This window comes from Gymnoscopelus braueri, assembly GCF_963280865.1.
Source record: "Gymnoscopelus braueri genome assembly, chromosome: 6".
NCBI lineage: Eukaryota > Metazoa > Chordata > Actinopteri > Myctophiformes > Myctophidae > Gymnoscopelus > Gymnoscopelus braueri.
In genome coordinates this window covers 21,199,396-21,216,711 of record NC_137607.1, presented here as the reverse complement: position 1 = coordinate 21,216,711, position 17,316 = coordinate 21,199,396, and the positions used below count along the sequence as shown (strand labels likewise).

Below are 17,316 nucleotides of genomic sequence, written 5' to 3'. Positions count from 1 at the left end.
TGTATTTAAAGGACCAAAAGTAGAAACTCATTATGCAGAATGTCCCGTTTCACAAGTTTTCAAATGTATAAAATGTATTAAAATCTTTTGAAAATAGCAGATCTACAAGCTCACAATGCGTCGCATCGCGACGCATTGTGAGCTTGCAGATCGGCTATTTTCAAATGGACGAAATGTATAAAGGGCTGAAGTGGTTACTGTATGTTTTGTAATAATAATCAAAAGCTACAAAGCAACTAGTAACTAAAGTTTTCAAATAATTGTTTTGGGGTAAAAGTACATTTTATTCGCCTTTGAGATGTAGTGGAGTAGAAGTAAAAGCACTGAAAATTGGAAATACTCCAGTAAAGTAAAAATACCAAACATTTTTTACTTAAGTAATAAGTACAGTACTTGACTAAATGTACTTAGTTAACTTACACCACTGACCATAAATAATACAAAAGAATTACAAAACACGGTTACAAGCTAAAATACTGGTAATTCTGCTGCTACCTATGTACAAGCTAAGAATGTTCTAGAATGTTCCAGAGAAAATCTCCAAACAAAATTCTTAATCCAAATCTGTGCTAAGGGTTAGGGTTAGAATCGTTGAATCTCATTAGGATCCAGACTTCAGGATAGATGACAATTAAAACCTAGCATACCTGTTCTGGGGGGAACTCTTGCAGAAAATTGATGATCTACAAGCTCACAAACGTGTGTGTTGTGAGCTTGTGCTATTTTTACAGAAGAGTTTTGGTGCCAATCCCGGTCAACTATGTATTAGTATAGAGGGTTTACGTGGGTTTTTAACCTCTCTCAGTGTTAAATGCTGCTTTTGGAACATACCCAGTGCTTCATGCAATGCAATAAAGATTTGCAATTGCCATCAAACATATAAAAGACTTGTTTAATTCTAGCTAATAAATGTCGCCGCATGTCACCCCCTTCCCCTATTTCCCGTCACTGTATGCCCTTGGAAAAACAGATTTTCCATGAATGAATCTTTCAAATAGGATTAATATTCTAGGTTGAACATGGTGCTGGTAATCCTGTTAAAATGAATATCCAGAGAGCAATTAGATTAGATTAGAGCCAATCTAATGTTAATGATGATAATAACTGTAATCGCTGTTATTCTTTCTTCTTGTTATTATAGGTGTGTAAGTTGTATGTAGCCTGTTAATGAGAATCCCATTAGAAAGCACAGGGAGAAAGCCTGGTCAAGAGCAGAGTTATTGCTATGTTAATGCTATTTATAGCTGTGGTAATACGTTCTTTTTTTTTTTGTGTTGTTTTAGGTGTGGAGGTTGGACCTGGTGATGGTAATCCTATTTAAAGGAATCCCTTTAGAAAGCACAGATGGCGAGCGGTTGGTGAAAGGAGGTCACTGCTCCAACCCGATCCTCTGCGTCCAGCCTCGGCACATCGCTGTCTCCGTCAAAGAGCTGGACCTCTATCTGGCTTATTATGTACAAGAGAGAGGTATGTTCACACAGGCATGGTCACAGGCACAGACGGATGCCTGCATGCACTCACACGCGCACGCAAGCACGCATGCACGCATGCACGCATGCACGCATGCACGCATACACGCACATAGACACTTCCACACATGAAGTGGCCATGCTTGTTGGTTGCTGAGTCTTTGATGTTAATGTTAAGCACTTCCTAGGATAGAAAGTACACACACACACACACGCACGCACACACACACACACACACACACACACACACACACACACACACACACACACACACACACACACACACACACACACACACACACACACACACACACACACACACACACACACACACACACGACACACACACACAGACAGACAGACAGACAGACACACACACACACACACACACACACACACACACACACACACACACACACACACACACACACACACACACACACACACACACACACACACACACACACACACACACACACACACACACACACACAAGCACACACGCACGTACACACCCACACCCACACACACACACACACACACACACACACACACACACACACACACACACACACACACACACACACATGGCATACATGCATGCCATATACGGTATAAATATCCCCACTGCTGCTATATAAATAATGATTTTATATAAATTATTGGTGAGTTGGTATCAAGGCATGAACTCTCTGGTTCACACCCATTAGATCAGTGCTTTTCAGTTGGTTTCTCTATGGGGGACAAAAATGTTGCATTGACCGTACCCAGACAACTAACGCTATAGGTCATTTATAAACAAAAGTATTTGAAAAGAGGAGATGCTCTTCTCGTCAGACAGAGGTAGGAAAGGAAATTGCAGTGAGATTGCTCTTGTACTCACCTGTGGGATTGCTGATTTCGGATATTAAAACCATGTAGTTATGTATCTCTGACTAGAAAGTTGAAAAGTACACTTGGGGATGCAGGGGATCCACATTTGAATTGTTGAGTTGACAAAACACTGTGCTTTATGAATAATAGCATTTGGAAAATCAGTTTGTTCAAACGATCACGTTGCATAAATACTCGATCAGCTTTGATGCTACCTGAGTCATGTTTATTTAGGCTTAAATTGCGCTCGTGTGAGCTCTTTCTCTTTTGTTTGTTCAGATGATCATGGGCCTGGCTAGCGAGCTAGCTTTGTGTGATGCTAACTTCCTGAGTGCTTATTATAGTTTATCTGCTCATTGTTTAGATAAGCGGATGCCAAGCTTACAACTCTTACAGTAGAAAATACTTTTACCCTTCCTCCCCTCGGCTCACATCCTTCCTTCCATCTGCCTCTCCCTAGTCCTCTTTCCTTCCTTCCCTTTATCGCTCTCTCTATCATAATGCCATCACCTGGGGTGGCTGAGCACACGCACACACACACACACACACACACACACACACACACACACACACACACACACACACACACACACACACACACACACACACACACACACACACACACACACACACACACACACACACACACACACACACACACACACACGCACGCATAGAAAGAGAGTGAGGGAGAAGTAGGTTAGGGGAAGAATAGCTAGTCAGCATTTTATTGTTAAAGGCCGAGGGAGAGAGAGAACGAGAGAAAAGCATAATGAAAAAGACAAAGAAGGGGTGTGTGTGTGTGTGTGTGTGTGTGTGTGTGTGTGTGTGTGTGTGTGTGTGTGTGTGTGTGTGTGTGTGTGTGTGTGTGTGTGTGTGTGTGTGTGTGTGTGTGTGTGTGTGTGTGTGTGTATGTGTGTGTACTTTCTATCCTAGGAAGTGCTTAACGTGTGTGCGTGTGAGAGCGAGAGAAAGAGAAAGAGAGAGAGAGAGAGAGAGAGAGAGAGAGAGAGAGAGAGAGAGAGAGGAGAGAGAGAGAGAGAGAGAGAGGGAGAGAGAGAGAGAGAGAGAGAGGGAGAGAGGGAGAGAGTTATAGAGTTGGAACATACAGATAGAGTTTGAGCTGGAACAGAGGGACATGATTTGAGACTGAATAGTAGCCGTACCTCTGGCATGTAGCCTATGCTCTTCATAGCATAGACAGTTAATAAAGAGAAAAAAGAAGGAAGAGAGAGGCTGAGAAATACAAGAGTTTGAATGGAGGAGGGAAAAAAGAAAGTGAGGCAGAAGGAGAGACAGAGGAGGGGGGGTGGAGAGGGGTTATTGAAGAGATGTGCAAGACAGGAGCAGGAAGGAAGCAATGAGAGTGAGAGAGGTCATGTCAGGTCAGCCCTGTAATTCCACTGTCCTCCTGTAGGGGCAGTGTTATACAAAACAGCATTCTGTGCAGCGTTCTCCCTTTCATGTGTCTTTTATTGTGTTTGAACTGATCATATAACATGACACACAATGTCAGCGTTACTCTGCATAATACGCTGCGGTTATAGATACTTATTGACATCTGCAGCAACAGAGGTTTCTGTCGTAGCTCTCTGCAGAGATGTGTACTGGCACAGCTGGGACCAAATCAATGTTGCCAACATGTAACGGACCAAAGTATGTCAACAAAGGTTGTTGCTCACGCACTGAAACTGTGGGTGAAAGTCGTCCTTGTCTATTATCTCTGAAATGTTTCCGCTGTATCGTGACCTTTTGAACTGTTCTGGGTTCGGTTCTTTCTTTATCTGTTTAATGTAGGGAGATTGAAATAGTTTCTGCTGAAAGGCTGTTGATTACATGATTTCACCAGACGCATTTCTGCCCCTTGCGTATTAGCACAGTTCAACTGTATGCCCTGTTTCCCTGTGTGTGCACACGCACGCGCGTGTGTGTGTGAGAGAGAGAGAGAGAGAGAGAGAGAGAGAGTGAGTCACTCACACTGTATGGTTGGTTGGCTTGGCAGTGTATGAATTGATGTGAGTTCCCCGGTTATTTTTAGTTTCACTGCGTCTCTCAGACCATGCCATGGACACAGTGAGGGAAGACCTAGATCTGATTTTCCAACCGGGCTAATTGTACGGTAGCTAACTAGATAACTCTACTAGTTTCCATCCCAGTTCCATCCCTATAGCACTATTTCCACAGCATGGGGCTTAAGTAAAGAGAGGTGACTTGGCACGGTTGAGTTCTTGTCTAGTGCTTTTTTTGTGGCCACAATATATAAGACATGTCCACAACATTCGGATGTTGTGGGCACTAAAACTGTGTGCCCACTAGGTGAAGATCTTGTGGGCTTGATTGAATACTTTATTAACAGTTTGCAAAGACAAGCACAGGGAAGTACAGTTCAATATGAGATCTGTTAAGAGGATTTTAAACCCAAGAAAGCACTATGGCTTGTTTTCCATTGGGGTCCTTTCCTTTGTACTCTCAATTCAATTCAATTCAATTTAACTAACGGAACCACACTAGGTCACCTCTCTTCTTCTGTAGGCTAGCTAACTTAAGTTCTACAGACGTGGTTTCACAGTATTAACGACACTGAATCTCTCTGCAATAACGGGTTAGTGGAGAGGAAAGGCCTGGTTGTGTCTTGATAGGGAGGTTGGGTAAAGTCTAGTTCCTGTCAAATGTGGGGAAAACGCTGAATGGCCCATTCTCCCCTACATTGCAACATCATCACAACATGGGAACAGTGGTGCAGACCAGTCAGTTCGCTGTGTATTGCATTACAAGTTTTCTTGATTGCTTGAGCACATTTCTCCAAACAAAATTCACTTTTGCAAAAAACAGCTAACGCTGCCATCAAACCCCTGAATCGTGTTAGGCAAAATGACACATTTCATTTGCTAAATGCCCTAAGACACCCGAAACATCTAGAAAACATGTCACAAAATCCAATAAGTCTACCTAAACCAGCATAGCTTGTCATCTCACAGAACTTGTCATCTATCAATCATTACACAATGGCCCAATAAACTCTAACTACAGCTTTCAATATGCCCTAACATTGTTCCTCTTTTTTCATGTATTATATATGTGTGTGCCACATACGTACTACGGTATATAGACGTACTTACAGTATGCATACGTACAGTATGTAAAGGCAAGTAAACATTCTACCACAGCATGGCCTGTATGCTTGTTTACTAAAAGCAGTGGTTTCTCTCACATAGTTGTATGTCAAGGACCCCCAAATTGATATGTATTTGGTGATACTAAAAGCAGTGGTTCTCACAGAGTTGTATGTCAAGGACCCCCAAATGTATATGTATTTGGCCATACTAAAAGCAGTGGTTCTCACACAGTTGTATGTCAAGGACCCCCAAATTGATATGTATTTGGCCATGAACCGTCATGACGCATTGTGAGCTTGTAGATCAGGGTGCTACTTGAAGCAAAAGTTGACAAGTAGCCAACTCTCGTACTGTAAGCTTGGGACCACATTGTGCTCGAGCATAGTGAAGTACAATGCATAAAGGACACTATGTGCGTGCTCTATTGTCATCAAACCCCGTAAAGGAGAGTGTTCTTTCGGGTGGAGTATGCACTTGGGTGAGTTTCATTGAAATCAATGGGAGGGGATTCTCAATGCCTCCTACAGTTCTTTATTAACCCATTCAATCCGGGAACGCACCTGTGTCATTTTAGATTTCTTTGGCTATTCAAAAATAGCAGATATGCAAGCTCACTATGAGCTTGTAGATATGCTGCTATTTTTGAAAAATCTTGAAGATTTGTGCAAATCTTTGAATATATATTTTTAAAAGCAAACCAATTTTTTTTTTGAGGATTACATAAAACAATGGAAAAACTGTTTTACATATACAGTAGTACTGACATACAGTAAGGATACAGTCACTTACCCATTCTCATTCCTGAATATTCTCACTATTGATGCCACAGTTGATCCCCTGAGATTGGGCTGGCCAGCCTCTCTCACTGAAAGGCTGTGATCGATGACATGATCAATAACTGTGACACAGATTTCATCAGAAACATTGGCTCTTTGTCTTCCCCTTTGAGTTACTCTCTGGGTCCCTGTTCCTCTCCTTTGTACTTGTCCTTGATCTCTCATACAGTACTTGCTCCATTCTTGCAAACACGCCAACTCAGAGTTGACTCTGTCATACATGTAGGACTGATTGTTGATTGAATGAATGTGAAGAGGTTTTGCACACATGCAGAAGAGATTCACAAACAATTATGGAAGCATTTTCTGACCAGCTGACACAAATACTTTGTTTGACATGATTTACTTTATTAGATTTTTGTGGCTTTTGTATGGAATTGTCTTTACTGGCTTGCAAAAAGTGTCCTTAATATTTGCATTGTGTGTGAAAGCAATGAGAAATGACTTGACAAAAAACAGTAAGTCATGGTCATGAATGATTACAGTTGACCACTGTTTCATTCAAAGTGACTTAGCGCTCGAGAAAAACTGTAATGGGGAAAGTTAAACAATAGCCTTCTGTTGCAGATATTTTCCATGTAATTTTGGACAAATTCCAAGCTACAGCTAGCTATAGGCGATTTACATTCTGATTTCTCACTGACATAATTGTGAGAGAGAGGTTTAAAAGAAAATTGTGCCACAATGGCTGATATGCTGCCCCCTATTGTCATGGCAGGGAAGAGCTTGTAGAAATTAGTGCGTTCAGCTCATTATATCTGGATGAGGCACAGAAAATCCCCAGCCACTTATTTCAATGAAAGTTGCAGCGCATACTGTCCTCCTTCCGGGTTTGGGCCAATTGATGACATCATGAGGATAAGCAGTGGTGGAAAAAGTTCTCAAATGTTTTACTTGAGTAAAAGTATCAATATTGCAATGTAGAAATACTCTGTTACAAGTTAAAGTCCGGTACAATACAATACCAATACAAAAGTATTGGTATCAAAATATACTTAAAGTACCAAAAGTACTCATTATGCAGAATGTATTTGAAGTTTTCAAATGTCTAAAATGTATTAAAATGTTTTGAAAATAGAAGATCTACAAGCTCACAATGCGTCGCACCGTGAGACATTGTGAGCTTGTAGATCGGCTATTTTCAAATGGCCGAAATGTATATAGGGAAGTGGTTAATGTATGTTTTCGTTTTGTAATAATAATCAAAATCTACAAAGTAACTAGTAACTAAAGTTTTCAAATAATTGTAGTGGAGTAAAAGTACAGTATTTGCCTCTAAGATGTAGTGGAGTAGAAGTAAAAGTACTGAAAATTGGAAATACTCCAGTAAAGTAAAAAATAAAGTACAGTACTTGCGTAAATGTACTTAGTTCTTTACCATACTGTAAGCATGCACATTAGTGTCCTTTTTGCGTCTACGTCAGTGACGTCAGAGCCCCACAGTGAATCGAGACCCTTTTGCTTGTTCATGCTTTGGCCCCAAACTTGCAGTACAAGAGTTTGCCACTTGACAACTTTTACTGCAAAACGTCTGAACGTATAGAAAGGCCGTCTCTGGGAATCAGAGGGTCCCCGGTTTGTTTCCCGGTCCCCGGCCTGTACTTTATGTGTCAAAGTGTCTCTGAGCAGGGCATTTAACCTCTTAACTGCTCCCTGGGTGCTGTATTAATGGCTCCCATTGCTCCTAATACTTAGGATGAATGTGCAAATGTACTGTGACAAAACTAATACCCTAAATGAGTGGGAACCGTCCATATTATTATTATTATTGAGGTGTTCTTTTTTTATTTATTGATTTGTATATTGACAACAAGCATATGTACAAACAAAAACATGAACACTGTAGTCAAAAGGATGGCACAAGAAAGCCCAGAGGCTTATTTCCATTGCGGTCCCATAAATACAGTTAAAAAACAATAAAATACATAATTTAGTAAAATCAGGACCATGTGGTATTTAAAAAAGTCTTTAGGGAGGACTTAAAACTAAAAGTTGACCCAATAAATTTTTTGACCGTAACCCGCTTGTACACTTGTGCAAAAGTTTGCCCCCTTTTTCTTTTATAACTATAAGTCCACCATTTTTATATTTCAGTATATATTTGGTCTATTTCTAGTAAGGTTGCTAAACGAACAGGGCTACCAGCAAGTACAGTAGGCTGATTTAACCACTTAGCCTGCAAAACTGTAAGCTAACCTGTATTATATTTTGAGAATAATTTCTACAGCTATTCTGTTGTTATTTTATTATTTTTCTCTTGCTGCTGCACTGCCGAGGAGCCGAAACCCAACAGTTTCTCTCTTATACACGTGTATAATGGGATGTAACTGTAACTTAATCCTGAACCTGGCCTGTCTCCCTAAGGAGGAAGGATTGAGGGCAGGAGGGAGACTTCGGGGCACGAGGCTTAGAGTGACAGTGGATGGAAGAGAAACAGAGATATCGCAGCCACTCAAGCAGACAGTCTGCATGGCTTGAGCTTAATGCACACCACATGGGTGAAAGCATACTGTACTATAATGCAGTGGTTCGCAAAACAGTTGAACCATTTTGAAAATAGCGAAAATAGCCCATCTACAAGCTCACACAACTCCATGCATCTCAGCGTGTTGTGAGCTTGTAGATCTGCTATTTTGTGCTATTTTTGCAACGTTTTGCCTATGACATGCACAAAATAGGGACACCAGTTTGAAAGTAGTTAATTTCACTATAATTTCACCAGCTAGAGGGTCATTCAATGAGAGAATGTATAAGAGTATAGTATAGACCAAAGTGGGGTCCAGGGATTGTCTGGGTTCCAAATGGACCCTTACACATCTGTAACTCTGAGAGTGTACAAATGGAACCATTTGATTCCATTTGGACACAGAGTTATGGGGGTCCTTGAATTTTTTACGAGAACCACTGGTGAAGATGGTTGTAAAATTCTGTACTTAATCTCCTCTTAACAACAAACACATTCCCTTATGGGGGGTCCCTGGTAACAAATATTTCGTGGCTTAACACCTATCAATTTGGGAGTTCTTGACATGAAAATGTTTGACAACCACTGCTCTGCTTTGATTTATACTGGGAGGCAAAGGTGAAGAGGGAGGGGGGAAGCAAAGTGGAAGGAGATTAGTGGGGATGACAACTTAAAAAAAAGACAGAGATGAAGTTTCCCTGACCTGAGAGCACACGGAGAGCAGCTCTTAGTGCTGCAGGGGTAAAGAGTAAGATAATACAATAGACCGTAAAAATTAATGGACAAAAAGCCATTGTTCTACAGACCGTAAATGAAGCCTATTTTTCAGCGATTTCAAATCCGCCATATTTCTATACCCGGTCCGAAATGCAACCGGAAATTAATGCTATTGGCTGCAACCGCAGCAAGGGCGGGTCTTCACTCCCGTAGAAGCAGTAGAAACCCTAGAAACATACCTTACTTTATCATTAATTAAAGCATTTATGGGACCATAATTTACTAAACGCATATCATATCAAGACTTGAAACTAGCGATTGAAAACATAAAGTGTTTATGAAAAGGTTTACTAAGGTAATAAAATCAAGTGTCAAGTTTGCCCTAAACCTCATTGACTTGCATTGAGATTATAATGTATTGCGAACAGAGAAGGTAAAATAGCGACATTTGCTATGGGCCATTAATAGGAACAGCAGGCTGAACGAGAACCCGGAAGTGAGCTTCAATTCCAGCGAAGGGGGGTTTGCCCCTTGGATAATACACACTTTGAAGAGATAACAGCAAATAGTAAAGAACTACATTTGCAGTAAGACATAATCAGATAGTCAGTTTTTATAATCGATTGTTATTATTCGTGTTTCATGCATTTACAGTAGCTACACCCTTTATTCAGGAACACCTGCAGCTAGCAGATGCTTCAATTTGTACATCACCCACATTACAAGCAGCACATTACAGCAAGAAGTTAACGGTCAGGTCCCCAGTGCTCAGAAATAGTTCCAGTGATATCATAGAAGGTCAGAGAAATACTGTGGAAGTATAAAACTGTCTCTGCAGTCTGTCTAGAATATATTGCTATTGTCAACGGTAATGGAGCGGTTTGATGTGGGTCTCTTGCACTTCAGCCACTCCCCCCCCCCCCCACCCCCCCAAAGTAAATGGAGGTCGGTATCAGGACACAATACTAAGAACAGTTCTATGGGCCACTTCTTAACCCGTTCAATCCAGGAACGCATCTGTGTCATTATTAGATTTGAGCTATATAACCATTATTTTATACTTTGGCTATTCAAAAATGGCTGATATACAAGCTCATAGCGTGGCACAGAGTGACGCGCTATGAGCTTGTAGATCTACTATTTTTGAAAAGTCGTGAAGAAAAGAAATGTATATATTCAAATATTTGCACACATTTTGTGAGAATATTTGAATATACATGTTTTTTTAAAGGGAACATTTTTTACTCAAATCTTTGCTTCTGGGGGTCCCTGCAACAAAATATTTTGAGATGGGGGTCCGCGACCAAATACATGTAATTTTGGGGGTCCTTGACATGAACAAGTTTGAGAACCACTGGTATAGAATAAGATATAGAGAGTTTTTTCAGAAAACCTTTAGGATTTAGAAGACCATTTGTTGATGCATTCCCCGGGTTGAATGGGTTAAAGACTGAACCCACAGATACTGGAGCACACGATGCACATCAATGAAGAACAGACACGTCTCCTTATTGATCCCTATAGTTTATTTCTGTCATGGTCAAACATTCTATTTAGCTGTCAGGACCTGTTGCGGCCCGGGAAGCTCACATTACGTCACTGCTAGTTCCGCTGGTTACACCCATTACAGTGACGTGAGCGAGCGAGGAAAAGTGATTCAGACTGAATCACCATGCTGATGTGCCGCGAGCAACAGTGAAATAATGTCTTTCACACCTCAAATATCAGTTTGCTGCTGTGTTCATTTTGCCAGCAAATTTTAATTGCCGAAAATAGCTGATCTACAAGCTCGCAACACGTCGCAGACCCGTTGCGAGCTTGTTCGTCAAGCATAAAATGACTCGTCTTAGTTCTACTGGATCTCTTGTCCACTATAGTCCTCCCTAACATTTTCATCTAGTTATGTTTTGTTGACAACATTGTCAGTATATTTAGTCATAGTTTTATTCATCATAAGATAGTTTTAATTTAGTTTTCGTCAATGAAATAAGGTAGTCTACGAACATTTTCCATCATGGTTTTGGTCGACGAAATTAACACTGGTTTGCTGTGTCTGTTGTTGAGCGAGTTGCGGCGACCCCAAACACGTTGTATTGGTTGAGATCTGCACGCTACGTGAAATACAGTGATTATGATCATCTCCAGTTATGGACGGGGAGAGCTAAACTAACGTGGAAATGGGCCACGCTGTTCAGACATGTTTTCTCCATTCTTCCTGCCATTTCATTTGCACAATAACCAATTTAGACTAGGAAAGAATCTGTGTTTCTGTGACATTTTTAGATTTATTTGGCTATTAAACAAATATACACTCATAGCGCGGCACTCTGTGTTTGTGGATCTGCTATTTTCGAAAAATCTTGAAAATGTGTGCAAATCTTGCGCACAAATTTTGAGTTACAACAAATTTGTAACTCAAATCTTTGCTCCTGGGAATTCTACAAATGTCTTCTAAATCCTTGCAGTTTTCTGAAAAACGTATGTTGCTTTAATGTCAGTGGTGCTCAAACGTTTTCATGTCAGAGACCCCCAAATGTATTTGGCCGCCGACCCCCATCTCAAAATATTTTGTTCCAGGGACCCCCAGAAGCAAAGACTTGAGTTACAAATGTTCCCTTTAGATCTACAAGATCTACAAGCTCATAGCGTGGCACTCGGTGCCGCGCTATGAGCTTGTATGTCTGCTATTTTTGAATAGCCAAAGTATGAAATATAGATAGAGTGGTTACACAGATGCGTTCCCGGTTTGAACGGGATAATGCACAGTTTCAACATTGCAATTCACCACTTTGCACGTCACAAAGTCATTTGATGAGCTTTATTTTCATCTGTGAGCCTACAGTAAAATGAAACCAAATGGGTTTCTGTGAGCCTACAGTAAAATGAAACCAAATGGACCCTTACGGGTCCATTTGGTTTCATTTTACTCTCTCAACAGTTAAATTATTGTTAAACATCTGCATTACTTAATTTAGAAGAAGTCTACGCAATTAGAGAATGTAGAAGGATTGTTATTTTGATCAACGTTTGCCTGTTATCTCTCCTATGGTACCAATATCAATACAGCATGGAATTGTGGACAGAATCTTAAGTCTCAGACCCAAGTTTTGGGTGTGAGAGTCTAAATCTCATCAAACGGTGGTCCGTGGCTCAAATGCCAAATAGATAATGGACCTTGATATGAAAAGGGTTGAAAGGCACTGCTGTACACAATCCAGTTTTTGGCATTCAATGTAAAAAAGAGTAGATGCAATATAAGATTGCATCCTTGAGAGAGGAAGGGAGAGAGAGAGAGCCTATTTTGCCACTCAATAACCCAGCCAGTGCTCAGTACAGAAACCTTGGCGATTTGCCCTTCGTTTTATGCCTAGTATGATTAGGCCTAGTTTATGATTAGCTCATCATTAACCAATAGCTTATAATTACTTATTAGGTGAAAAGTTATTCTCTTTTATTTTGTAGCCAGAATATCTCAAAAGTTCGCAGAGAGTAAATACTTTACGCCAGGTGTAGGCAACCTTAGACACGGGTGCCAACATTGGCACAGGGGAGGGTAATCACTGGCACAGTGGCATAAGTGTGAGAGAGAGGATTTTTGGTTTAAAATAAAATATTTAAAAAACAATGTAGTCAATTAAATGTAAATTACATCCTGCACATAATCCCATTCTGACTGGGGAGGGAGTCTGGGACATAGGTGCGTTATTGGTCTAATGATCATTACAATGTCCTGATTTGAAAGAAAATATTTCAAAAGAAGAAAGAAAACTATTTGTTGGAAATATTATATTTTTATGTGGTGTCAAAATTAAACATAATGTTGATTATGGCACACTGACTATCAAGAAAATAAAAAACGTGGCACTTCATGTCAAAAAGGTTGCGGACCCCTGCTTTACGCTATTACCAATTGATTATATTTTGTAGGTCAGGAACATGTGACAAATTAGGTTTTATGAAATGTAATTTCCTAGTGCTGCCAACGATCCTGATAGTGCTATAGGTGAAATATAATGAAGAAGCCTTTTCACGGTACTAAAGCAGAGAATGAGATGACTACATTAGACTGATCGGATTTTAAACTAATTGGCACCTTTTAAAGCCCTTGGATAGAGACACTAAATATGCCATGCTTACATGCCATGCTCTCAAGTTAAACCTTTGATCTCCAAAAAGTCTGCTTTTCAAGAACAAAGTAACGACTTCATGCTCTCATTCAGTGCTGTGTATTTTTAGCATACTGTAACAGATTTAGGGATTTTACTGTTTAGCGTAAGCAAGAATGTGAACAAAAAAACATCTTAATAAGGGGTTTATAAGACTGCAGTGATTTGCCAGTGCATTTTTTGCTTACGTTGCCTTCAATTAATTAATTTAGAAGATAAGGAAAAATCTCCTGGATGCTAGATAGATAGCGAATAACTTTTTGTTATTGCTTTCTTTAATACACAGTATATATATATTTTCCCAACACATTTAATAAATGCATACTAGAAAGGATCTTTAAAGAGTTGCTGATGTTGTTAAAGGGTCAACTCTCGAGTTGCTCTCGATGCTACAGGCGATCCTGGGTTGTACGCGCCTCTTTCTCATTGGCTGGTCGAGAACCTTTTGTATAAACATATTTAATACGACTGTGAGCACAGTCCAAAAACAACTGGAAGAGAACGCCATGTTCACATCTGGTTTTCATATTGTGGTTTTTAGGAGCCGTAGAATCCCAGCTCAGCAATACACACTGATGGCAATATAGTAGGAGGAGAAGGCAGTGCAACACTGCACTGTAAAATACAGAGTTAAATGGATGCGGAGGATTTTCACAGTGCACACACCGTGACCCATGATGCTGGGAGGGCTCGGGAGGGTGGTTGGAGGCGGGTCGGGTGCCTCCACAGCAAATGTCTTCCATCCCCCTATGCAGTGGAGTAAAGTAACTAAGTGCATTTACTCAAGTGCTGTACTTAAGTACAATTTTGAGGTATTTTTTACTTTACTGGAGCATTTCCAATTTTCAATACCCAATTACTTCTACTCCACTACATCTCAGAGGCAAATATTGTACTTTTACTGCACTACAATTATTTGAAAACTTTAGTCGCTAGTTACTTTGCAGGTATAAATTATTATATTATAAAACATACATTAACCACTTCTATACATAGGCTATTTGAAAATAGTCGCGATGTGACACGTTGTGAGCTTGTAGATCTGCTATTTTCAAACATTTTGGTACTTTAATATTTTAATGCCAATACTTTTGTACTTTTACTCAAGTAACATTTTGAACACAGGCCTTTTACTTCTAACAGAGTATCTTTATATTGTGGTACTGCTACTTTTACCTAAGTAAAATATCTGAGTACTTCTTCCACCACTGCCCCTATATGAAATGAATAAACGGTACCAACAGTCATTTGGGGCATAAAAACCCTCCTACCAAACCAGAGCCCAGAGTCAACGCTCTGGTTTTAATATTGTGGTTTCAGAGGCAGCGCTAGCTCACCAACACACTGTCAAGACGCGAGCATTAAAAACACATTATCCTTATTCGTGCGTGCTGCTGTTGTTGTTGTTGTTCTCCTCAGAAGACCGGGGGTCGCTTCACGTCCAATTTACTCAATTCAGAATGTAAACGAAAAACCGCAATTAACTCACAAAGACCACCACATCGGGTTTCAGTTATTTTCCAATCAGGCGAACATGGCTGCTGTCTTTCTGCAAGCAGTGTCCAGCATTTGAAAGCTAGCACGCCCACTCTGTGAATTGATGGACTTGACCCCAGCCACAGTTTTCTGCAGTTCTATAAATGGATAGAACACTGTCAGTTTGAACACGCTCAGTTTTTACTTCACGGTAAAATCCTGACTGTTAATTTAACTCTGGAGGTGTACAAACGGACCATTTGAGTCCATTTGGTTATATTTGTACACTCTTAGAGTTACAAATGGATATATTTACGCTGGGGATATGTATACTAACCTTGAATCTAGGCTTTAAAAAGGGATTTGTTTTACAAATCTTTTGTTTTGTTACTTGTCAAGATAAAAGATGTGTTCTAATTGTAACACAACTAATCCAAGATACATTGCTGCCGACTATAATAACAGAAGAGTAAAATGCCAAGCATCCAATGCATACATTGATATCTATTAAATATTAAAGTATAGGACAGGTGGAGAGACAAATGTTTATTGTGTGTGTTTGATTTGGCAAGGCTGAGTTGTTGGGGTTATATATATTTTACACAATTTATGCAACGTTTTTAAATAGGAAAAGTTGCTGCATTGTGCAAAGCTACAATTTCCCCCTCAGGCATGTTGAGGCTTCAGGTTGACACAAGCTAGTTGTGCATTATCTTCCACTGTTACAAGTTAAAATGTGCAAAATCATCCCAAATCCATATACTGTAGGTACTGTATACTTAAATAGGCACGCACGCACGCACGCACGCACGCACGCACGCACGCACGCACGCACGCACGCACGCACGCACGCACGCACGCACGCACGCACGCACGCACGCACGCACGCACACACACACACACACACACGCACACGCATGCACACACACACACACACACACACACACACGCACACGCATGCACACACACGCCCCTTGGCGGCTGACCAATAGAAGGTGCCGCCCCACCACTCCCGACAGCCTAGTCCTAGATCTTCATTGAAAAATAATTACTTTGAAATATGTGCTAAAATACATATTTTAAATGAGCAAGCCAGCAAGGTGAATATTAAATACTTAGTGACTAGTGAGTAAAACGTATATTCTGCCCTAAAATGTAGATCTGTTCTTCACACAGACTTTTGCCTATTGACTCTCGCTCGTTATAAGTTGTACATCCACAGTTTGCCCCTCTTCACTACAAGACATACAGGCTTGTTGCCTGTAGCCTACCTGCACCCAAGACCATAGACATACACAAAGTGTTTTATTAATTTTTCCTGGGCTTTAGTTTTTTTTTGTCTTTGTCCTGTTTTTATACCTAGTTTTAATTTGACCCTTTAGTCTAGCCTAGTTGGGTTTCATGTAATTGTTTGGTTGCCTATGCTGTTTTTATCCTCTATCGAGGCATGAGCTACCGTAGGTATAGCCACAGTTAAAATCATCACAACTCTGTGAATGTTCAACCGATTTCCAAGCGGTTTAGTTTGTTACAAATGCCAGACATGTAGTTATGATACATGAGTCATGGTTAAATAAAAAATGCTGGTTTTCATACCAAAAAAACTAGGCATGTGTTTCCATTTGTTTCTTATTTTTTTATATCCTCTATAATGCTTAAGACTGAAATAGAAAGCATTTTGTTATTTGCCCATACTTCAACTATTTTAAGTTTTTGGATAATTTGGAGAACTTCACACTCTTAAAAACGAAGTGATTTGGTCAACACGGTATTAACTGAAGTTTGGGACTGCGTGTATTATCAACATCATTTATTAAAGTAACATGTGGTATGCAGATATCTCTGTGATATGTCTCCAACATACGCGTGTTGTGTTGAGAAGTAAGGGAAGATCTATCTGTCTGAAATTGCAGTCAGATGTGTTGAAAATGGAACATTTTATTAATGTTGCGAAGATTAAATAAACAAAGTACGTCTATATGATTTGGACATCATTGGGCCATGGTTGTCTTTTCTGAATGTTCAGTGAATACACATGATGTTAGAGTTAGAGGGTTAGAATAAAAACGTTTAATCCCTACAAGATTTCTCTGGTTTCTGTTTTTCTCTTGTCGTATCACGAAGAATCTACGCTGAAAAACCTTCAATTCTCTGATTCTTTTTGCCTTTTGTCTGTCACTCATTTCTCCGTCTCCATCT

The 17,316-nt window shown here is 40.1% G+C and overlaps 1 protein-coding gene across 7 annotated transcripts in view; it reads left to right on the top strand.

Moving 5' to 3' along the window:
* Positions 1 to 17,316, top strand: part of nfic (nuclear factor I/C) — an 82,117-nt gene that overhangs the window by 37,432 nt on the left and 27,369 nt on the right. For all 7 annotated transcript variants that reach the window (XM_080431859.1, XM_080431858.1, XM_080431862.1 and 4 more), the window contains exon 4: positions 1,284 to 1,467. In XM_080431859.1, coding sequence (XP_080287985.1) covers positions 1,284 to 1,467 — 184 coding nt within the window. The remainder of the gene's footprint in view (positions 1 to 1,283; positions 1,468 to 17,316) is intronic.